Below are 24,620 nucleotides of genomic sequence, written 5' to 3'. Positions count from 1 at the left end.
GAGGAGCAGGAGGAGGAAGAGACCTGACTAGCCCGCAGGTAACGCCAGGCTCCACTTAGCCAAATCCGTCTGGGGCCTCAAACGCCAAGTTATTTTGGGTGGGTATCTGTGAGGAGGACAGTCCCACTGGTTTGGGTTTCAAACGGCTGATAGTGTTGAATGATTTTGGATGTCAGTATTCTATTTTGGTCAATCAGCCTAAACTTTGTTGATGGGGAAATCTGTCCTCATTTGACCTGTCCGAAGTCAAAAGGGGCAGTGAGCAGCTTTAGCGGTACGCCCGGGGCTCTTTCCTAATGTGTAATGTTTTTTGAAAATAAAGCAAAAGGCTTCAGTTTAGTTAGCTGAAAACTGTACAAACATTCCAGCCAGCCTGCCTGTACACACAGCAGCAATCAAAGCAAATGAAGAGATACCTTCTAGATTCAAACATACAAATGTTCTTTTCATATGAAGTCTGCTTTCAGCTTATTTTTCAGTGTTTAAAGGGGCTCTATGTAACAATTTGTAGCTATTTCCATGTATAAATCACTTTTTTATTGGCCATATGTGAACAGGTTTTAACATTACGTGGATAAAGAGACCTTCCCCGTCTCTCTCGGTTGTCTATACAAGCTTCTGGATGATTTTTCTTAAAGCTATTCAATGCTACTGGACTGTATTTCTTTGTGAAGGACTCTGGTTGGACTTTTCAAGTCCATATGATGCCTTGTCTCAGTACCTCCTTCCGCTCCCCTAACAGAGAGTAACAGAACATTAGTTCAGAAATGGAGGCCGCTAACAATTGGCTTCCAGCACAACACAGAAGTTCCACAGAGCCCCTTTAAGTAAAGCCACACAAACACAGGAACTTCATGTTAAAGGGGCCGTTCACCTCAAAATCAAAAACACATATTTTTCATCTTAATTTTCCAAGTAGTCCAGTTTATCCATCGTGATTGTTTCGGTGTTAGTTGGCGGTCACTGCTACTAACTGTAGCTGCCGTAAGCTAGTTAGCTCAGTTAGCAGTGCAGCTAACGGTCCGGACTGCGTTGTTTACACAGCTAGAAAAGGAGCTTTGGACTGGGACGGGTTGGGGCTAGCTGATTAGCATGCTAACATCGGTAGATACTTCTGTGACACAATACATAGAAGTCATAATGTCGAAACTGTTATTTCTTTACATACTTTTGATAATTTTAGTTAAATTTTGAATGTTTTCGACTGAAATTCTTCTTTAAGTTAAACGTTTCCTCTTAAAATGGCACCTTTAATGTTTACAACCAGCACTGTCACAAACACAAGTGTCTTGTCCAGAGTGGATGCATGCTTCCTTAATACAGTGTAGTTCAGTAGAAAGGAAATACAGGTAAGAGGAAAAATATGTATCTTTGATTTCAGGGTGAACTGGTCCTTTGAAACACAGGGACAGTGTTATTTACAAGTTTATTTTGATATGAAGAAAATCTATCTTGTCCATACTTTTATGTAATATAATGAAAATGTCTCACAACAATCACTTCCCACTAATGAGCATAGTGAGCAATGATGGTCAACACTGGTCAGATCTGACTTTAAATAAAAAGGCTAATTTTAGCCCAGCATATCGTTGTAACCCCAGTGGGGAACAGGAAGAAGGGGACTCGAAGGGGAGGATGGGTGAGATGACAGACTCCAACTATCTGACAGGTTCTGGGTGTGAGAGAGGGAGAGAGCGAGAGAGAGCTGAACTGTTATAAAGTGACACAACTGGGTCTTCGTCTCAGTCACACCACCACTCCTCACTGCAGGCACTGAGCGGAGATGAGGGCTTTTTGTCCTTTTGTCTGCCTGCGTGTGTGTGCTCTCTCATAGATGCATGCTTGCGAGGACCTCGTGTCCTCGCAAGATGACATAAACCTGTCTGTGTGGTGTGTGCTTGTAATGGCTGGCAGTGATCTCAAAAGGTTTTTATTGAAACATTTTGCATTACAGCTCTGAATTATAATAAGAAGTTGTCACTGTTGTTATCACCCACTTGTAATGTCATTCTGAGTTGAATTATCCCCTTCTCCTCAGTGCATTTTCATCTGAATATATAATCTGCCTTATTTAGTTAATGGATGCGCGGTCTGAGCCAGCCTAGTGGGGAAATGGTCGTAATGTAGTCTCCAAAATCTGTACAAGTATTCCCACTAGTTTGATTTTATTGAATTTGATTGAGTGTTGCGCATGGGGAATGCTTTTTCATGTTTATTCACAGGAGAACAATAGAGTTATGTTCATTGTAAAATAAAAGAGGATACAAGCATCCCGTTTTGATGTGTGGCGTTAACTACAGCAAAGAATAACTGCCCCTGAGGAGCAACATGGGATATAAAGCCTGTGTATCACTTCTTTTGAGTAACACTCAATACTATTATATGACTAAAACTTATTTCTATGAAATTATGTTTGTACAACCCCAATTCCAAAAAAAAAATGGGAATACAGAAATAAAAATACAGAATGCAACGATTTTGCAAATCCAATCCTTTTAGACCTTTACATGAAAACAGTACAGAGACAAGATATTTTAATATTCAAACAGACAAACTTTATTGTTTTTTGTAGATATCCACTAAATGGAGAATTTGATGCCTGTGGAAGAACCACAGAATCTCTACTTTTTGGGAATCGGGTTGTACATGAGGATTTTTGGGTGTGTTAGAAAGTGTGTGTCAATGTTATGTAAAATGAATTCTCTTCCTTCTGTATTATCTGAAAAAAACAACAACATGTATTTCATCACAGTTAGATTTTTATTTCACTGCTTTAATCTTCACTTTTAACCATTTTAACCTCCGTGTGTGTGTGTGTGTGTGTATGTATGTGGGTGTGTTCGCTGCTGTTATGTCTGCACACACCTAAACCAACACTTCAATAACAAGGGAGTGGCTTTGGAGCGTGATTGACAGCAGCGACCTTGCCTCAATTGCTTGTAATTAGTTCCTTTAAAACAGGGCGCCAAAAGACAACTGACCTGTCTCGCGTACCTGTTTTCATAGGTAATTGTTAAAACGCCTGCCATTTTCACGCTTGTAATAATAAACTCCTCGAACTAATAGACTCATCACTCTTGAAAACGGGAGTGCTGACAACCCAGAAGAAAGATATATTTGTTTAGGCACGATACGAGCAGCTGGGGGAGACTGTTTTCAGTGTTTTGGAGGTGTGTAATTGCTAAAATCTGCTCACAGCTTTTGCCCAAGCGCAGTCGCCAGTTGTTCTACAGCGTTACTGTATGTCTGAGCCAAGTAAGCGGGTGCTAAAATCCCTCCGAAGAAAACAGAAAAACCAGGTGAAAAGGCTTGAACACATCCAGAAATAGCTAGCATGATGCATGCAGCGCAGGTGTGATGACTCACAAAATGAAGACGGGGATATTCAGAGCACCCGTTATTACATGACTGCAGTGAGAGGATTGGAGAGGATGACCAATTTTTGAAAGAAGATTCTCATTTTGGACTGAAGCTACCAACAGTAAATACATGTAGTTTATTTAAATGCTTTTTAAATTCTGTTCTAAATACATATCAATTCAGGAAAGGACAATAATATCTTTTGGATGAAAAACTTGGTTGACATTCTGCTCCACGTTTATTCCTCCATGTTCACATGGCAGAATTGATAGATACACGTTACTTGCTGCAGTCGGTCACGTCGCTGTGCCAGGGGCCGAGCACGGCTGAGCGGGCATCTGGCTTTGCAGCGCCGGGCTCTGGGCATGCAGCCGCGTCCCAGCATGCCGTGCAGCGCGGCCATATTGCCCCGGCACCGAGGGCCGGGACCGTCCAGGCTTGACGGGTGGAGCAGGGGCGGAAGAGTCCTGCCTGGAGCCAGCATGGTGGCAATATGGACCACACGGAGCAGGCAGGGGTCAAGTCACACAAAAAAACCACGAGCCAATGTGTGTGTGCAGAGCATGTGTGGGTGTGGGTGTGAGGGAGTGAAAAAGAGAGAGTTAGCAGTGTGATATGGAGATAAAGAGTAGATAAAGACAACCCCTAATTCATTAGAATAAATCCTTTCCCTTAATTATTGATAATGAATCTGCTCTTTAATCTTTCTCTTTCTTCCTTCCCTTATCTGCCTGTGTCAGCACTTTGTCTCTCTGGCTTGGTGTTGGGTGGTAAGGCCTAGTTTTCAGCCACCCAAGGGCAGCAGTCAATAACATCCCGTGCTGCTGGTACTGTAAGCAGGGATGTGATTAGCAGCAGAAAAATATTCACTTGAAAGTATTCAAGGATACGTGGACTCGCTGTGGGATATTCAAATATGCTTAAATCCTGCAGAAAAATGAAAGGAAACCAGTTTTTCTTCTTTTTATTTACAAAATAGCTTGAATCAATGTCAACTCAAATGCAACAACACAGAATAAACCAGCATTCGCTCGCTTTAACCGCTGACCACACTCAACAGTGATCAGTGCTGTGCAGTAATCACAGGCAGACCGGTTTTGTGTGCTTGCACTCAGGAAGCTCCATTTCCCAGAGGTCTGTGCAGCTCACGTAGTCCCGGCGCGGTACTGGCAAGGCCTCAGCGACCCCTAGCTCACCTTTTGTGTTTGCTGGCTGCTTGTTTGAACAGGAGCCAGCGGACAGCGTCTCGCTGTTTACCCTACTCAATATTTCATGGAGAATGAACACTCGCAGAATGAGGGATCGCGTTAATATTGCTGTTAAAATTAAGCGATAATTAAAATTTGTTAGTTTAAAAGCCATTGCAGTCTATAAAAGTTTGATTACTGGAAAATTAGGTGCATTAAGTTTTTATGGGTTGGCCCGTGCTATCGCTTGGGAACGATTTTTATGCACTTGTCATGGGCATATGGTGCAGAATTGTGGGAGTGTGTGTGTGTGTGTGTTTGTGGGTACGGGGGCTGTGAAGGAAGCATGTTGTTTCTCTGAAAAGCTGACACACTTTAATGCTAAAATGTCCACCCCTGTGGTCTTACTCATCATTAGTTAAAGCACAGTGCTACCACAGCCTGGTAGCAGCAACTGTGACAAAATGCCAATTATAAATCTGAGCCTGTGTCTTGGAGAAGAGAGGTCAGAGGTCACGTACGTCTTAGCTGCTTTATGGTCATGTCGTTTGGCCAGTGATGTCACATCAGCACTCCCGTCGAGGCTGTGTGTTGTTGTTGGTCACTCTAACATCCAGCTCCTTGATACAGGGTGCAGCAGGGTCCTATCGACTCCTATTACTAATAATAATGTTAGTTAGCAGTCGACAGCTCGTCCCAGAGTTGGAAGCCACTCGTCATGTCAGAGCAGCGTGACCTTGACTTGTGGAATAAATCCGCAGCAGTAGTTTGTCTCCTCATAACAGCGTCTACCTCATCTTGGTAGTGCAGCTCCAACGGTCCCTCCTGCTTTTGAAGTTTTTCTTTCCCTGAGAATGATGTCACCCACCGACGAAACCCAAGTGACATTACTCAAGCGGACAAGAACGGAGAATGTGCACGGTTCACCTTCGCATTCATTTCACATCCCGTGGCACAAAACCAGGCAGTTATACAATGACACAATTGTGCGGCTAACTGTTGACAGTGGTTGGACATTATGCACAGTGGGACTGTGGAAAAACTGGGCTGTTGCCAGCCTGTTTTTCTTTTCTATTGAAACATCAGACTGTCATGGCAGAAATGGATGTTGCCAGGCATCACTAATGAGCCAATTAATCAATGAATTAGCTGAGCAGCGATTAAATTAATGCGAGCTGGACGGGCGAGCGGCAGTCCTGGATATATCCTGGGGAAGGTGATTAACACACACACAGAACAGGCAGCGATCAACAAGGCCACTATTAAGTTGGACAACTTCCTGAACTTTTCTCTTTTCGGCTAAATATAGAACGGCTTAATTCATTTTATTTTATGTGGATGAGAGAAACATTATCATCTTTTCCCATGTGGCTGCACTGCATTGCTAATATCCTGTGGAATTCAAGAGAGATTGAGATGTATTTTTGTCTTTCCTTCTATTCCCATGATTTCTGCCAGTCTGTAAGGATTATTTTCTGACACAAATACCACAAATCACCAATGAATATACACTTTGACGTCATGACATCATCATTATTTAATAGATGAACAATGTGACATAATGTTCTCTCACCTGTGACCACGAGTTAAGTATTAAAATATGTTTCATCAAATCAGTAAAAGAGTGTGTGATTTACAGAAACTACACACGCTCGAAAGATTTTACAGTTGTTTATGAAGATTCAGATTTTTCAGTTGTTCAAAAATGCTGCAGAAGAAAATCTTATAAATCTCATTGATCTTATCTCCTCGCATACTTCCAAAGTTTGCTGTATGTGAGATGGTTGGAGAGAAACTTTTTCACTCATACTCATGCAACTGTTTTATCTGATTTGAGATCATTTTTGATAAAAATAAATGACAGTGGAATTAATCTGTTCCCAATTTTACTGTGGTCCCACTCATGTCTGCTGCTCCAAACTCACTGATATAAACCACTCCCTCTCTTATCGCATAACTCAACACTTACACATGTGATGTACGTGAGTAGTTTTGTATCTTCTGGTATCTGATGTGCTTGATGATGGGCTGTTTGTTTATAGCTTAATGTGTTGGACATCATATAAGGCTGAGCCCTTCTAGTTTAGGAAAGTGGTTCCCAAAGTGGGGTTTAGGACCCTTGCAGTCTTGAGCAGGCTGTAGGGGTGCCTCAGGGGCCACCAAGGAGTCTGAAGCAAAATGAGGAACAGTCATGGATCACTGCTGTGTAATTCACCAAAAGCACATTTAGTGAAAGTAAAATGATGACTATTGCATTCGTAGGTGTCACTTCTCCCACCATCATCTCCTCATGGACAGTGTAGGTAGTTCCACAACCCATCACTGAGCCAATAATAACAATGTTCCTTTATGGCCCAGTAGAACAAAATGTCTGAGGCCAGACAGGTCTACCTGATTTTCCGGAGCACTTCTTGCATGTTTGGCATCAAACAATGCAGAACTCTTCGTAATCAGCACTGTGTGGGCTTTTGGTCCGGCACTGTACCACATCATCTCCTCATGTCCTAAGTCTCCAGCCACCCCCCACTCTCTTGAGCTTGAGCCGAGACGTTACAGAAGGAGGGGTGGTGTTGGGGAGGCTCCCTTGATTATGTGACATCCTCCGGAAGACCGCTGGAGTTGTTTCCTCCATTACTTAGAGAGGGAAAAAAGAGGCCTTTTCACTATTGAGACTGTCACTCTCAATTTGGGCTAACGGTAAGCATGCACAAGGCCTCCTGGATATTCCCCCCCACCTGCTCCCACCCCACTCCCACTCAACCAACCCCCCCACCACACACACACACCCACGCCATCCCACCATCCCCTCCCCCTGCAGCGGATCGCCGTGGTGACAGTTTGATTAGATCATCAATCGTGGCCGTTAACAGCGGTTTTCCTGAGCACCTGGACCGGCAGGTCACAGCTGGCTCTGAGCTACCGCTGTCCCCCTGACCCAGAGCTGTGTGTGCGTGTGTGTGTGGAAGTATGCTTGCAGACACACAATTGCACATCAAGTCCAATTGTTTTTGTGTGTGCAAGAGCCCCTTTGTACTGTATTTGTGAACTTCAGAGTCCATGTTTGTGTATCTGCGTGAATATGTTGAACGCGGTGATAATTGTGTGTATTTCTGCACATGTCCAGGTGCAAGCACAGTTGTGTTTGTGCATTTGAAAGCGTGTGCGTGAGTTTCAAATGAGTGAGTGCAATGAGGAGCTCTTTTTGAATGTCCACTACTGTTACAATTCAATACAGATGAGAAATAAATTTCCTCAGGGGGCCTTTAGACCTACCTTGTTATATTCTGCTGTTTTCTGACCTGGGAGGTTGAAACACTAATGAATGTTTTAATTCCTTACATAGGTTGCGAGAGTCCACTTTCTGGAGAAAGAGGGCGATGACAGTTGGAAGTATGATTATGCATGCAAAGAGACCGCTAGAAGAATAGATTTAGAGGAATGGAGTAATACAGTAGACTCAACAGAAACAGAGGACACATCTGTATCTGTGCGCTCTCTGCCAGATACTTTCCAGAGTGTATTGTTTTGTACTCTGTGTTTGCAGATACACAGATACCACTGTGTAGCAGTTATGGCTATTCATCTGCAACACCACAAACACACACACACGCACACACATACGCTCTTTACCTTAGCTACGACACAGTGCACTTCACAAACACACACATACATAAATTCACCTGCTTCCCCGCGTTGTCGTCGGCCGCTGTATCAGGTTCCTCGTCGTTCTGGTAAAGCAGTTAAATTTATGGGCTAACAATAATGGGACAAAGTGTGTGTCTCATTGCGATTCCTCAGGTATTCCATGATTAAATAAACGTCCCCGGTCTTTTCATAAAGCTTGTTTATGGCAGCGTGGCACCATATGCTACTGCTTCCACCCCACCCACCCATCTCTTTCGCTCCCTCTCTCTCTCTCTCTGTTTAATTCTCACTCTTTCTCTTTGTCTCTCTCTCCGTTTCTCTCTATGCTTCATACACTGCCCTACACTGCCTCTACCAGATGCAGGCTAGCCATTATTCTGTGGTGGAGAAGCTAAAGTTGTGAATTAACATGTAGAAGCCATTACGGAGTGATGATGATATCCATCTGCGCCGTTCATAGGTGCTACTTAGTAAATTGTCTGCGCTGTAATGGCACAACAGTAACAATATGATTCTGTTTTATCAACTCCATGGTCTGTTCCCAGCTTTTCGGTTAAGTAGATGATCAGGTGTGAGTTAATCGCTGGATGCTGCTGAGTGTATCGTTTGTCGCAGGCCTGTGTGGTTCTACCCTGCTGGTCTACCTGCTTTTGTATAGTACTAAAAAATGTGTACAATGCTTATCACAAAGTGATGTTTTCAGTCTAAAACCCAAACACTCTTCATTTATCATATCATAAATGACAAAAAAAAAGCATTTGAGAAACTGCAACCAGCACCTGTTTTGTGACATTTTTGCATAAAAAATTGACTGAAACAATTAATCAATTACCAAAACGGTTGCTGATTAATTTTAATTTTCGATGGATTAATTATTGCAGCTCTATAAATGCACAAAAATGAATCATTCTGTGCATATCACATCAGATGTTGCAAATCATTCAATAAAATGCTTAAATACAGATTATAAAGATCATGAATTCATCATATTAAATGTGAAACACATTTAAACCCTGTTCACATCTTGTCCTCTGAAGAGTTTGTGACACTCTAGTCCTCAGTGGCCTGATAGTTTTGACTACGCAAACACAGGCAAAGCAGCGTAAGTCGGGAATGGTAATTAATTCTCCAAAGCATTGCACGTCTGTGTGTGAGGACATAGAAGAAAAAAAACAACAGTTCCTACAAAGCAAGTCAGAAAAGCAATTAACTTCTCCAGCCAGGACATGGCAGTAAACGCATGTGATTGTTCTCTATATTGTCTTCTTTGGTTCCTGGAGTTGCATCGCAGTCTTGACAGAGAGACTGAGTTTGTGTACTCTAGACTTTTGTTGTGATTATTAATGGCCATTTCACATTAACCTCGCCGTGCTAATATGCTCAACAATGGCCCAAATCACCTGAGCGATGAGGACGATGGTGGCGGCCCTGTCTCCCCCCCCCCCATCCAGCCAGCACTGTAGCAGCTACCCTACTATCCCCCCTACCCAATGACCAAGATTAATGAAACCTCCGCCATTTTTAATTAGCACGGCCGCAGTCATCAATTACGTCTGCCCCACCCCAAATACAAATATTGTTATATTTGGGGGGAAAATTCTTGATTTATTTCATTGTGGTGGCCGAAGGAGTGAGATGAATGGCCTCCCATCATGGTCATTTGCAGGGATGAGGAGGAGGAGAAGTAGAGTGGGGTGGGTAATAAGAGAAGGGGGGAGGGGGGGGTCTCTACAGTAGAGTGGAGGACATGTACAGGACTAGCTCAGGAAAGCCAAGTCTACAGGGAAAGACCAGACTGGGTCTCAGTGTCCCTGCGCAGGGATCTGACTCCAACTGTCTAGGAACTTAATTAGACTTTCCTTGAACCCCGAGCTGCACTGATACCAGTTTTCCTCAAACCGATATAAGTGGCAGAATATTGTGTTGTTCAAGTACCAATCAAAGTACTACTTATTAATATCACCTACTTTTGGCCTGTTACAAATGTTGGTGGCGTCACCCGCATACTCCACAATATAGTTCTCTTGATGTTGATGGGAGCGCAGTGATGGGTGTACAGTATTAACAGGAGGGGGCTGAGCACACAGCCATCGGGGGCTCCGATGTGGAGCACTAACATAGAGGAGGTGTGACTACCAATCTGAACCCTATGGCGTCTGCTTGTGAGGAAGTCCAATATCCAGTTGCAGAGTGTAGTACTTAAGCCCACGGTGTTAAGTTGTCCAATCAGCTTCATGGGTGAGATTGTGTCACATACTGAGCTGAAGTCAACAAACAACATGCTAATGTAGCTGTTCTTATTCTCCAGGTGCATCAAGACTGAGTGAAGGGCAGTGGATATGGCATCCTCTGTGGATCTGTTGATTTTGAAAGAGATTTTTTTGTTTCACACTGATCAAACACTTATCGTAGCCTATTTAGAATAATAAGATAAGAAATAGTTTATTCAGATAGGTAAGTGTTGTAGGTTGGGACAAATGACTGAGTGATGTTTGTCATATATCCAGGATTCCATTTTTGGTCTCTTCCGTCTTTTTGGTGATGTTTTCTACCACAATACGACAATATAATGGAGTATCAAGAGTTTCAATGCAAATTTTCCTCATTAAAATCTCTTAAGACATGAACTAGCATACACTGAGATCGTACATTTCCATGTATGTCTTTTAATGTGCCAACATCCTTTCATTATAAATGATTACCCTTGTTATATCTACTTGTATGAACTCTCAGTCTTGATGTTTTGTCTCCATTTTGAACCTTATTCATTTAGTTTATGAATTTATTTGTTTATTTTCTTTTTTGAATGTGTGGACAGAATGTTTTATGTGCAGGGAAAGCTGGAAACGAGGGTACATATTTTTATTATGCCCTTTCATTCTTAATTGTTTGACTTTTTGGAAATCAGTAAACATACTCAAATCTCATAAACCATAAATCATTAATAAATCATTAAGATGCACTTTGCTGTAGAGAGCTATGAAAACATCATGTCAAATTTGTCAAATATTCTTCTGATTTGCTGTCGCAGTGGATTTCTCCATGTGTGAAATGCAAATCTGTTTAACTTAAGGACTTCTTTCTACAGTAATAAAGAGTCTATCTAGTCTGCTCTCAGACTTAGAAATCACATAGGATGTCAGATATGACAGTTGTAATGGTTGGTCATTCAGCACACACGTTGTTGCTGTCTGTAGACCCTCTTCACACATCTTCCAAACTATTTTTTTTCTTCTTTTTTGCTCCAGCACACTTTTCTTATTTTTGTTTGTTGCTTGGACAAATTTGCATGATGTTTCTTTTTAGTTCCAACAGTGATTCTGCCTCCTGAATCATTCATACTGCACTCTTAACATTTCGCCACTTGCCTTTTCCAGGAGGCGCATGTGCTTTACTGGCTTCGCTGCTATATTTGTCAATAGTTTTTAATTACATTGGAACTTTTTTTCTTCCTATGTCTGTCTGATCCATGGATTTCAGTCAGTATCACAAGTATTGGATGTGACTATTTGCTGGATCAGCACACGTCCCAAAGGGGGCATCTCTTGATTGTTACTTGAACACAGAGAATTACAGAGTCTAGAAGATACAGCTAACATTTTACTCTTGTCAGTTCTGACGTGCTTTTTACCACAGCATTGGCAGGCGGATTGAGGCCGCTGCCTCAATCTTTGCCACGGACATTACATCCCTCATGACAGCTCATGCACTAAGCAAGGGCACTTAATCCATATAGCTAGGTGGTGAAAACAAGACAGCATTAGCAAAATACTGCATTACAACTTAATGTGTTCGTCCTTGTGAGAAGAAATAGGACCTGTGCCAGATCCTTTTCTCTCTATTGCTTTGCAGTTTAGGGTTGGTGAATGCAGACTGGACTCAATTCAGCCGTCCAGCTTGTTCTGACACAGCATAGAAAGAAAGAGAGCAGACGCAGTATTTGTTTCAGATCTCAGGCTTTTTCCACTTTGTTTTCTTTAAAGGGTTTCATGTTTCTACTCAAACCAAGTCTAGACTTTCTTTTCTTATATTAGCATTCTTGTATGAATTGAGTTATGAAGAAAAATAAACTCTTCTTTCAATGATTTATTCGCAAAAGAAAAGCAAAGCTGTAGCAGACTTGTTCATAAATGACCAGCCGAGTGCAGCTCTTTTCTGCAGTTCTTCACATTTGCTAATATCTGACTGGGACGCGTCGTAATAATAAAGCAAGTACGGCGCTTTATGACTTGAAGATGTGCACTGCTCTTTTCTGTGGTTTGGGTGTTTGCGCTGCGGTGAGCCAACAGCCATTCACTCGTGCACACATACACACACAAGCACACACACACAGATTTTATACCCTTACTGCCACGGCCATCGCCTGCCCACTGACTCCAGAGAGAAGGGTGGGAAACATCTTGAATATTTTATGAAGCTCGGGAACCCCACCTCTGTGTCTTCCCCACCCTGCAGACCCAGCGCTGCTATGTCCAGCAGTGCACACACACACACACACACCCACACACACACACCAGCAGAAAACAGAAATAATGTTTTAAATGCAATCATTGTCAGGCCCAAACAATGTCATTTATCAAGGGAGCATTTGGGACTGTATAATAAGTTTCACATTATTAATACAATTTTTCATCCTCTGTCAAGCCTATCTGATTTATGGCACGCGTGTGATCTAAGGTGATCATTGAATTACAATTCCAGTAATAAGAGAGAGAATGGACCTGGTCTTTTACTTCTGCCCAGTGGAGCACATACACCCACACACACATGCGCACACACAAAATCCCGGATAAACAGCCTCCAGTTGCAGCAATTACACACAACATACAACAATAGTCACGCCGCCCTATCTGTTATAACTTTTACCGGTCATACCACGGAGGAAATGCACTAAATATTTGTGAGTTAAACCAATATGGCAGCTTCCTAATTTCAGCGAGAGACAGAGGAGAGGGGAGAAAAACAAATGAACCTAGGGCCCCTGTTAATTAGATAAGGGACAAAGCTCATTATTCTAAAATGATATTGGGGCCCAGAGAGTAAATATGAGTGGCCTGTTAGGGGCTCGGTAATGGGACGGGGATGCGCGTCGTTACAGGCCCGAATGATTTACAGCTAGATGCTCTTTGATGTATAGACTGTACCTTTTATTAAGTGGCTGTCGTTACGGTCACTGGCTCAGTCATTTCCCTTTGTGTCTAATCAAAATCCATATCCAGACACCCGGCCATCCAGAGCCGGCCGCTCCAGATGGGAAAAGAAATTACGGGAATGTCAGCGTTCCCTTCCCACAGCCTACCAAAACCCCGCCTCGGCTCACGCTCAGCAAAAGCTACCAGAGATGCTTATGATGCAGATAATATAATCTTACAAATAACAACAACAAATAAACAAATGGGAGTGTGGAATTCTTTTTGAGGTAATTAAATAACAAAGACAGACTCCTATCATAACATTTGGATCCAGTTTGAACAAGTATTCACACTATTAGCAGTCTTGCTTTTTCGCTTTATCAGATTAGCTCGTTGTTGAGGGCCCGCTGATCGGCGTCATACATCATCCTGTTTGATTTCTGTTTATAGCGAATTTGGGGGAGCTGCTAATTGGATTGTGGGAGTCTAGCCCCGGTTAAAGATGGTAAACAGCAGAGCAGACTTGTCCCCCAACTCTCAGCCCCACAGGCTTGGAAAACGCCAGCTCTCCTCAGGATCGCCGCAATTTATGACACATTTTCTCTGTATTCTTAAAAGATAATTAGGTTTATCACCCATTTTTTTCCCTCTCAGCCCCCCTCTTCCTTCCCTTTTGTGTACCTGAGAGCACACAATCGCAGCATAAAAACATAAATATTTCTGCAGCACAGCAGCGCTGGCAGGTGAGCCTAATGAAATTCTAGGAGTGTAATTTGATTTACGAGGTGCTAATGCGGCCTGATATTAGAGAGAAAAAGCTCTGATATGGCTGCCTTGTGCTGTATTTAAGGCCTATCAGAAGCCTGATAAAGAGCATCCTGTCCTCAGCACTGCGGCTGAGTTATTGTTGCAGATATTCATATTGATAGTAATTCTTCCCGACGCAATTTAGTGCTGGCAATATATAAATATGGAGATAATAGTTAATTTTGGTGGCTGCTCAGATTGCGATGCTTTAAATTCAAAGACTTACACAAAAAAAAAACTTTGAGCTGTGAAGCATCTGGACACTTTTTAAAGTGCCGTTTAAAGGATGGTCGGGGGGGGTGGTGAGAAGAGGCCTTCGACCGAACCGTGTCACACAAATCAGATATCCAGTGCTTTTCAGGGTCTGGCAATTTGAGCAGGAAGCTTTTTGGACCTCTTGATTTGCAGTTTTTTCAGTTGAAACATGTTGATTAATAGTCTGATATCCATAAAACCTATTAAGCCTTTAAATTAACTGAGTCTGGAATCAAGACATCACACCAGATTGCGCATACACTCAGAGAAAGAGATCGTTTTGGGCTGTTTTGTTCTGAATCATGTTTTTTCATACTCTTGCAAAAATGACTTCTTGTAATTTAATGTTGCATATGTATGTGTGCGTGTGTGTGTCTGTGTGTGTGTGAGAGAGTTTTCGTGGTGAATTGTGCGCAAGGGTGTGTCTATGTGTGTGTGTGCACCCACTTCCCAGGCTCAAATTTAGGTCTGTGTGCTTCAAAGTGTGTTTGGGACCGTTGAGCTATGGCTCATAATAAAAACAGGCAATAACAGGGCCACCACAGAGGGACCTGGCCTTTGTGCCTCTCTGCTCCCCCTCGCTCCCCTCTCGCCTCCGTGCCACCTCCTTCTCCTCATGGCCTCTCCTCCCCACCCCCTAAGTTATGGGCTGAATAACAGCGCAACAATATTAAGATAACATTTCCTGATTGTTTGTCAGGCAGGAGGCTCCTTCACCCCGCTTTCATCACGTCCACCGTGTTCATTAAATTGACAATTTGTATTTGCCCTACAGCGGGATAAACAGGAGCTTATCTGATGGGCCTGGTCTTTTATTATTTATTTCATTATCTTTTTTTTTTTCTCTTCCTCTCTCTCTCTCTCTCTCTCCTCCCCCTCTTTCTCCTGGGATTGAAGGTAAACATAAATCAGCAGCAGCATCTCTGTTGTGTGCTGTTGTTTATATTGCAGTCATATGCAGCGGCAGTCCTCTCAGAGGAGGTTCATCTACAACGCTCTGCAGACACATGTGGCCTCTTCATGGAGGTTTTAGTTGTTGTTTTGTATGACATGCTGGCTGTGCACTCCTGCGGGCCTGAGTATGATATAACTCGATAGATATTTCACTTTAAAATGTCCTGCTGTTGGGATAATTCTTGGACTTGTTCCTGAGAGATTCTGCTCTTGTCTCCACAGCAGAGTTTGTACAGTTATTGTATCTCCTGCACCAGGCCAGAGAGGGTTGTCCATGTTCACTTGAATGTTAAACCAGCACCGCCCAGGAAACTGATTTGAGTAGCCGCAGACCACATCGACTTCAGCGCTTTGGAAAGCATTTCTCCTAAGCACCGTGAGCGATGATGTTGCCCTGTTCGATATCTTACGCCGGGAACAAGCCTGTCGTCGGTCGACATTGTGCGCGCAAACGAAAAATAACGAAGCCAGCATCCTTACTTAGGAAACACTTGTCCCAGAAATTTAATCTTTTCCCCATTTTTTACCCAACAACCCCCTCCCCCCCTCTAATCAGGTTTCAATTGACTGCCACTGAAGGAAGAGCCTCTCCTCAGACACATGTATAGGTCCGAACCCAGTCAGCCACCATTTAAGGCTTACTCAGTCTTCCTCCCAATATCTTGGAGAGCTCAGGGCCAAATGATTTAATCTTCATTCAGCTAATTTAGTCTGGATTTAAGCTGCCGGGTTGTCGAAGTGCAGAGTGATGGAGTCTGAAAACAGGATGAGAGGGGGAAAAGGGAGAGGAGGGGAAAAAAACGGAAGGAAGGAGGGAGGGAAACGGAGAGGGAGAGAGATAAAGATAGAGCGATGGAGGGAGGGAGAAAGAGAGAGGCGAGAGATGGAGATGGAGATGGAGAGAGAGGGGGGGTGCTGAAGATGATGATCCATCCTGACCCTAGTGAATGCTGTCATGTTCCTCCCTCTAGGTAATCTCTCTCACTCACTCGCTATTTTGCATGTGAAAATGCTCTCCTGACAGTTGCATATCAGATAAATTTTCTCTCCTTTTTTTCCCCCCTCTCTCCCCCCTCTTTCCCTTCACCAAATAAACAACAGTCTTCACTTTGAAGTTGTCTGTTTGTGTCAGTTTGGCTTGAGGCGAGAGTCGGCCTCTCTCTCTCTCTCTCTCTCTCTCTCTCTCTCTCTCTCTCTCTCTCTCTCTCTCCTCTGTCTTTGTGTTGCAGTGTGAGAGCATCGGCGGATTATTTCCTCTCACCGACCGGCCAACACGACATGAAAAACCCAGAGAAGGAATCCTTAGCTGTCCAAAAAAGGCCAGCGCAATTAATCCAGTCAATTAAAATGAAAAAAAACAAACAAACAAAAAAATGCTGTTTGTTTACATGCCAATTGAATTAGTGTGATGCTCGGCGGCATAAAACCAAACTCGCTGTCAGGAGGAGCAGGGGTGTCAGAACAGCCCTGAGCTATGACGACGTCAGAGAAAGTCATCATTTCCTCTGAGTTTAAATCCCCTTTTCATCTCTTTTGTCAACAGAACTGGCCTCTTTTTAACACACTGTTGCTTAGTTTTACTCCAGAACAAATGACTACAGCCTCAACAAGCACCACCTTCCCACTTGGGGGCGATAGTGAGTGTGTGGTAATGAGTCAGGTCTTTTTTTTCTCCCCAACCCCTGTTAGAGGTACAGTAAGTCCAGAGGGATTTATATCACAATTAAGGCCAGTGGTGGCCTGTGATGTTCTGACAGTAGCCCTATATGCCTGAACTGATGACAGGATCATACCACAGTATAGATATGGTAATGAGTGACAGTATAGACACAGCAGCGTGCGGCTTTCTGAACGTACAGGCAAGAGGCCCACCTGGGTCTTTGAATAAATCTGCACGGGATGTCAATCATGTCGCCTTGCTGCCTGATCAGAGGGGAAAAAAGAGAAAGGGAGGAGGAAATGGAGAGAGAGGGAGGAGATGGAGAGATGCAGGAGAAAAGAAAAGCAGAGATGTAATGAGTGGAAATGGAACTCGCTCACGATTTACAGTTTGTTCCTGCTGTGGCCTCTGCTGATCAGAGCTCGACAGTAATGGGAAAAGCGAAGGAGCAGTCAATGCCAAATAATATGTATGATTCTAACTAGTGGTTCCTCTTTTGTGGTTTGGTTGTTCTAGTGCACCAAAAACACAAACCACCCAAACTTGCCTATAATCTGTACATTAATACAATAGAAAGATGCCTGCACAATGAGATCAGTCAGTTTTATTAGCAGTGTTCCAACCCAACACATCCTCTTCCTCAGGCAAATACTCCTGTGAGGGAAATGTGTAAGACAGAATTATATGTCATATTAATGCATTTTATATAGCTTTTTATTAAGCACATGTGAATGTAATTAAGTTATTGTGACATCAGAAGCCATTTTATGTCCATCTAATTCCCCTCACATGTTTTTTTTCTTGTTTTTTTTTGCCTGAGGAAGGTCAGAACACTGATCTCGTGTGTCTTTCTATTGTAGTTTCTTGTCCAGAATCTCTCCCACCATCAACAGATTGATGTTTATAATCTACATTCGTGCATATGTAGGTTTGAAAGCACGACATGTCCTACTTCCTCTGCTTCATTACATACAGTTAGAAACCGTGGACATAAACTTGCCATCCCTGAAATCCTAAAAATTCAGACTTTCAGAACTTTCTCAGGCGATGCTGAATCTGAAATGCTTTGGCAGCATTTCTGAATTAATTGTGGTTGTTTTGTGTGTTAAAATTCAGTTCCAGCACGCATTATAAGTCTTCAATATTTTACATTGGCAGACCTCTCCTTCTCTCTCGTACTTCTGTCTGTCTCTCTCTCCCTTTCTCCCTCTTTTATACACATGCATAACTGCACATGCATACACAAAATCACTCAACCTCTCTCTCTCTCTTTCTCTCTCACGCTCGTTCTCTCTATCTCTCTCTCCCCTCGTCCTCCTACCTTTGGTGTGTTTTGCATGGTGCCTGGCTGTTTAGAGGCAGTATGCATATGTATGGGCGAGACGGTGGATCGTGACGGGATCTGACATGCGGGGACAAGATCAAAGCGCTCCATCTGATCCCATAAAAACAGACGCAAACCCTCCTCTCATCCTTACAAAACCCCCACTGATAGTCAACTCTGCCAGCCCTGACTCCTCCATCTTCTCTCCTCTCCTCCTGCCTTTTTTTCCTCTCTCTCTCTCTCTCTCTCTCTCTCTCTCTCACTCTCTCTCTCGTTTCTCCCTCCATCCCAGCATGCCGCGTGCCCACGTCAAGGCCTGCCTGCCTGCCTGCCTGCCTGACTTTGCGATTACGCCCTGTGATAAACAATGGCCCGTTTAGCTCATAAAGCAGGAGTGTTGTGCATAATGCTTACAATAAAAGATAGCATCTCTTCACTCATCTTATTTACCTCTCCCACGGTGGCATGGGCGACGAGCTGTTCTATAAATACCGCAGGGAGGAAGGAAGGGGAAGGAAATACAGATGCAGACATACATCTGGTGGTCAAATAAAGTCGCTGCCAAGTCGCTTGATGAGAACGAGAGGAAAACAGGCCTGTTTAAATATGCATTTGAGCTTAGAGCCAGGTGATAAAGGCGCCATTTTAAAGCTGCTCCATCCTTCCTGGTAAGTGAGCTTAAAATGTCCTCTCAACTAGCGCAGGATGACATCCATATCACGTTTAGATTCATCTTCGTGGAACATATAGATTGATACGGAAGCCAGGACACATTTTTCCTTTCTATCTCTCCCTCCTCTCCCCACCTCCCCATCTTTAATTCCCTCCTTTCTCTCTTCTCCCTCCCTCCCTCTCGTTCTCCTTTGCCTCCCCCCCTACTCCCTTCTTCCAGTAAGGAAGATGTATGAGTTTGAATTATTGATTCAGACACATGCTACATGCTGCTTGGAGTCATTATTTGTTCAGGTGAGTGTCATGCTGCTCGCTATGAAACAGATACCACGGGGATTAAGCGACACAATCAGGACTTAAAGACAGCCGCCCTCCCTAAAATAACATGGCCCTCGCTGCAAGACGAATGCTCCCCAAAACCCGACTTCATTTGTTTATGACTCGCACATTAGTCATTCTGCGCCTAAATTATAGCGCGGGGGTAAAGATTAATTCAAGCAAGGGCGTTTTCTATTGTTTTCTACTCGTGTGTGTGTTTCTTGAAGCCTAATAACACAGCAGATGAATATAGGTGCAAACATCCTACACATTGATAAAAAAAAAACAACAACACAGCTTTCGTTGGGTGGTAGGCGTTAGCAGGAAGAATAGACAGATGTCCAGAGTAAAGAAAGAATGCCAGGCATAGTCACATTTTTGTCCTGATATCAAAAGGAGGCTTTTGGCTCCGTACAACAAAACAACACGTGATTAATCAAGCTTTTTGCATTTATTGGATTGATACTGACTATCTGAAGCAGAGCGAGTTGCTAATGTTGATTATGTGAGCAAAGATTAGAGGGACGTGTTTTAGCGGAGAAGTTAAGATGGAGGGAGGCTCGGATACAGGAGCCTTAAGAGAGAGGCGGGAGGTAAAATGTTGCTAACTGTTCATTTAGCCCTGGCTAAGTGGTCAGGGACGCTGGACAGGTGAACTCTATTCTCCCCACTGGCCCTGCGGGGTGTGTGTGTGTGTGTGTGTGTGTGTGTGTGTGTGGACTGTAACAGAATTTCTCTAGTCCTCTGGGCCCTGGTGCAAAGCAGAGAATAAATGGTGGAGGTGGCAGGCCAGGACAGAAAAATCAATGCCTGCTTATACAGACATGACACACCAGCAGCCAACTGCATTCTGTGTGTGCGTTGTGTGTATATGTGTGTGTGTTTGGGCGTAGATGTACAGCGCGCAGCCATAAGGCCCCGCGCTCTGTGGGTGCGTGCGCGAGTACCCAGCAACCTCCATTTCCTTTCTCACAGGGTAGATTGTCCAGCATTTTACGTCAGCTTTGGGATCAGTAAATAACTCTTCGTTTTTTTCCCCCTCCTCCTCCTCCTCCTCCACCTCCTCCTCCTCATTCCCCTCTGCCTCCGTTCTTCACCTGCAGGAAGTTTGAATGCGACTTGTGCGACCGCTCCTTCAGTGAAAAATGGGCCCTGAACAACCACATGAAACTGCACAGTGGGGAGAAGCCGTATAAGTGCGCCTGGCCATCCTGCCACTACGCCTTCCTCAACCTGTCAGCCATGAAGGACCACTACAGGACACACACTGGTGAGAGACACTGAGAGCTGTAACCTTCACAATGAACTGTTAGTGCTGCGACACATCGACTGACACTCTAAACTGCACAAATTCATGAGTTTTGCCTCTTTTTTTTTTTTTTTTTAACAGGAAAACAGTTTTTTTATGAGTGAGAGACAGAAGGTTATTTATTAAGACTATACTTGGATCAGACATAATGTACTTCTTCATTCCTCTTTAGCCCGTAGACTGTTTAACAAAATGAAGTTTATGTGTTAACTGTGAAAATCTCACATTAATTATGAATCTTCACAGCTTTGTTTGGAAAAAATATCCACACGTTTTTGGCCGATAATTGCCCTGACTTGTCCATCTGTACTGATTTTCAACATCCAGAGAAAGTCGAGAACTAGTTCTTGGCGGTCTTGCAATGCAGACACTCTTGTTAGATGGTTAAACCCTTACGTCCTGATCCCGGCATCACAATTATATGATGTTATATCAGCCAATTATATTTGAATAGAGACAATTAATAGCCAAAAAGAGAAAGGGAAAAAGATGTTTGGAATTAATGTTTGTTTTTGTTTTCTGCCATCCTCCACACTTGGAGGGTTTCTTGATGAGGGAATTGAGGTAGTGTGTGTATTCCCCACATCCAACTGGTTGTCATGTGTATTTCCTCAAAATCCATCTGGTCAGCAAGTGTGTGTGTTCTCCAAACCCAGCTGGTCAGCGAGTGTGTGTTCATCAAATCCATCTGATCCTCAAGAGTGTGTTTTCCCACATTAAACCGGTCCAGTGTGTGTTCATCTGTGATTAAAAACTAGATAAAAGGGACAAATTCACATTAATTTTGGTAGTGTCTCAAAATCAGTCTCAAGATCACTTTTAGAAGGTCCTGGTCTCAGAATTGAACACATTAGTACTTGGTCTTGTCTTGCTCTCAGACAAAGAGAACTGTAGGGTTATGACTGTATTAAATAATTATTAATACAGTACTTGTTGGTGGATGGTAGAACATGAAAAAGGTAGTGTTGATTAAAGACGCTTAAGTTGAATTCAGCTCCTTAGTGTGTATTTGTATTTGCTCATAGAAAAAAAGTACATTTCCCACATATAAAATGTACCTCTGCAATGATTTTTGATTACTTCAACAAAAGATCTGTCATGGTACACTTATACACACATACATATATATTGTATATGGCTAAAAAAAAAGTGGTGGATAAAGGAGAATCTTCTTTTGCGTTCTCTGTTTATATAGGAATGTCGATATTTCAGATCATTTTGAGGAGCGCCCTCTGGTTTGAATGTTCCACATTCTAACTTACGTGTGTCATGCAGTATTGGATGTGTACTGGTCTGGTTTTGGTCTGAACACCTCAAAGTCTTGGTCTCATCTTCGTCTGGATACACTCTGGTCTTGGTCTTTACTCTGCCTCGGTCTGCCTTGATCTTGGTCTTAACTTGGTCTCGGTTTAGGTGGTCTTGACCACTACACAGAATTTTGGTGGTTGTGATGTTTAATTATTCCACTTTGATTGAAAAAAAGATTATATTACTCTTTTATTAGATCATAGATTAGATCAAAGTTTCAATGGTTTGTAGCAATTTTATTTCAAAAGCTCAGTTTTAGTCTCTTTAAAGCTGGGGAGTATGTTGTGAATGTTGTTGATACAACTACAAATGCAGGAGGTACATTTATTTTACTCTCTTTTCTAGCCTTAATTAAATCTAATATTTAAATGTAAACTGTAGAGCCTTGTAACAAACCAATGTGATAATCACCAACTGGATAGTTTACACTTGTTCTTCATCACCAGTATACTGGTACTGGAGCTGTATGAGAGCGTAAATCAGTGGATATTTTTCTTGTCTTTTTTTTGTACATGCAGTGCCTTTTCTTTCCGATTCCATCCTTTCATTTCTGTAGGTACAGTACAGTACACTGTGGGACTGTACTGAGTCATGTTTTTTTACTTACTAAAAACTTTGGATAGACAGATGGTGCGGTGGGCGGTGGGAGGATACTGTCTTGAATAATAGCCCCTCGATAGGAGCCCAAGTCAGCCTCTCTGAAAGTGTCTTTATGCTGCAGCCCAGCAGTTTCCCCTCGGCCTCAGTAATGTCCCACACACAGCTCCTTGATGCCCTTTTAAGTCAATGACAGAAGCAGCAGCAGCCAGTGGCCTGACAGCCTGACTGAGCGCTTGCAGGAGAGCCCTCCATCCGTCACGGGTGCCTGCTGTGTGTGTGTGTGTGTGTGTGTGTGTGTGTGTGTCTGTGTGTGTGTGTGTGTGTGTGTGTGTGTGCGCGCACGCGCTGAGTGTAAGACTTGCTGGATGTTATTTTAAATGTGTTTTAACAGTGATGTAACGTCAAGGCGCCTCTGACATAATTAGACGTTTTATTTTCATTTGTTTCCAGCCCTCATCATTCCCCATCAGGCGGCTGCTGTCACACTGTCACCTAGCTGTCACCTGGAGAGGCGTGTAGTGGTGGCGGCGGTGGTGTGTGCGTGCATGTCTTTGTGTGAATTTGGCAGGAAGAAACACAGACTTGAAGAGAGTGAGTGAAGTGATTGAGACCGAAACAGGAAAGTGCGAAAACAAGACAGCCTGAAAGATCAAGGGTGACCAAGTATGAACATGTGAAAATAGGGAAATTAAGATTGAACCTGAAACAACCTCATTTTAGTGAGCTACAAGACCTGACTTGATTAGCAACACCCCAAAAAAATCTAACACAATTTGCTCTAGCGTGACCCCCCGACTCTCCTTTGCTGGGTTGTAATTGGTGCAGGGTTGGACGGTTAGCTACAGCTACACAATCATTGCAATCACATTCCAGCAGCCAACCTGACACACTGAAATATTATCTGCATGTGTGTGATCTGTTTAAAGGTTATAAATCGGCTCCTTCACGGCACTAAGATGCAATACTAATAAAATAAGTAGGAGATTTTAAAGTTGAGCTAATCTTTCCAGGGAACAGAGCAGTCAGTAATGGAGGGGATGTGAGTTACAGTGTGTGTGTGCATGTGTGTGTGTGCGTGTCTGTGTGTGGGTTATGTACGGGCTTGCAGGACGATGACTAACTGGGGAGTTTGTACTGCAGCTGAGTCTAATGATACACACATCCAGCTCATTTGTTGGAACTGTAAAATTCCAAGTGAAGAAAAACTCAAAGCACTATCCCTCCACCAAGAACTGCATCAGAGTTGCAAGTTTTGAGTGAGTTAGTCCTGGTCAAGTGTGTGTAATTGGTTCATAATCCCTTAAAATAACATTTCTAATCCCTCAGTGTAGCAGTCAGTGTCGTGATCTCATGCTGAAACACCATGAGACAGATTGATCTTAGGTTGACCTCTGGGACCAGTAAGTTAAGAAACAGTAATCACAGAAAGGTGCATATTCAAAAAATGATGTACATACAAAAGACATTAGACACTTATTGAGGTGGTGAACACGAGGCTGTAGTAAGAGTAACAATGTAGTTTCTTTATTCACATGTTCTCTACATGGATTATCAGCTGATTATGAGGCTTACTTCTTTGCCTGCGACGTGTAGGTTTAGCCTCAGTCTTTTAGCATGTTACCGTGTATGTAGCTATCAAGTGCATCAAATTAAAGACCCTTACAGGGTCGTACATTTTAATAAAGGAGCGGTTGAAACCTTAAAAATTCCACAGAAGATGGCATTTTCTATTAAATAATTGAGTAAATGTTACTGTAGCTTAATGAGCTAACTTGCTACAGCTGTTAAAATGTGCTGGCAACAGTTGTCATTGTAGCCGACAAACTCATGGTTGCTGGCTTAAGTTAGAGAAGTCTGCTTTTATCTTCCTCTGTCCGAGATCCAAGTATTGTTTATTGTGATTTTATTGTTTTTATAATTGACTGAACATTTCTCGTGGTAAATTTTTCTCCATTATCATTTTAAACTTGATATGTTCCATGTGAAAGTGGGAAGCTTGACAGGCTTAGCAATAATAAATGGGGACGGGGCTTTGCAAATAGTCAGTTAAGCTATAAACACTTGATAAAAGCAAACTCAACAACATATA

General features: G+C 42.9%; 1 protein-coding gene across 1 annotated transcript in view; it reads left to right on the top strand.

Annotated features, from left to right (window-relative positions):
• Positions 1-24,620, top strand: part of znf407 (zinc finger protein 407) — a 159,356-nt gene that overhangs the window by 72,956 nt on the left and 61,780 nt on the right. Inside the window, exon 6 of the mRNA XM_073486145.1 lies at positions 20,418-20,584. Coding sequence (XP_073342246.1) covers positions 20,418-20,584 — 167 coding nt within the window. The remainder of the gene's footprint in view (positions 1-20,417; positions 20,585-24,620) is intronic.

Source organism: Pagrus major, chromosome 17, assembly GCF_040436345.1.
Source record: "Pagrus major chromosome 17, Pma_NU_1.0".
Classification (NCBI taxonomy): Eukaryota; Metazoa; Chordata; class Actinopteri; order Spariformes; family Sparidae; genus Pagrus; species Pagrus major.
The sequence above is the reverse complement of the archived record's forward strand: the minus strand, read 5'-3'. Positions and strand labels throughout refer to the sequence as shown.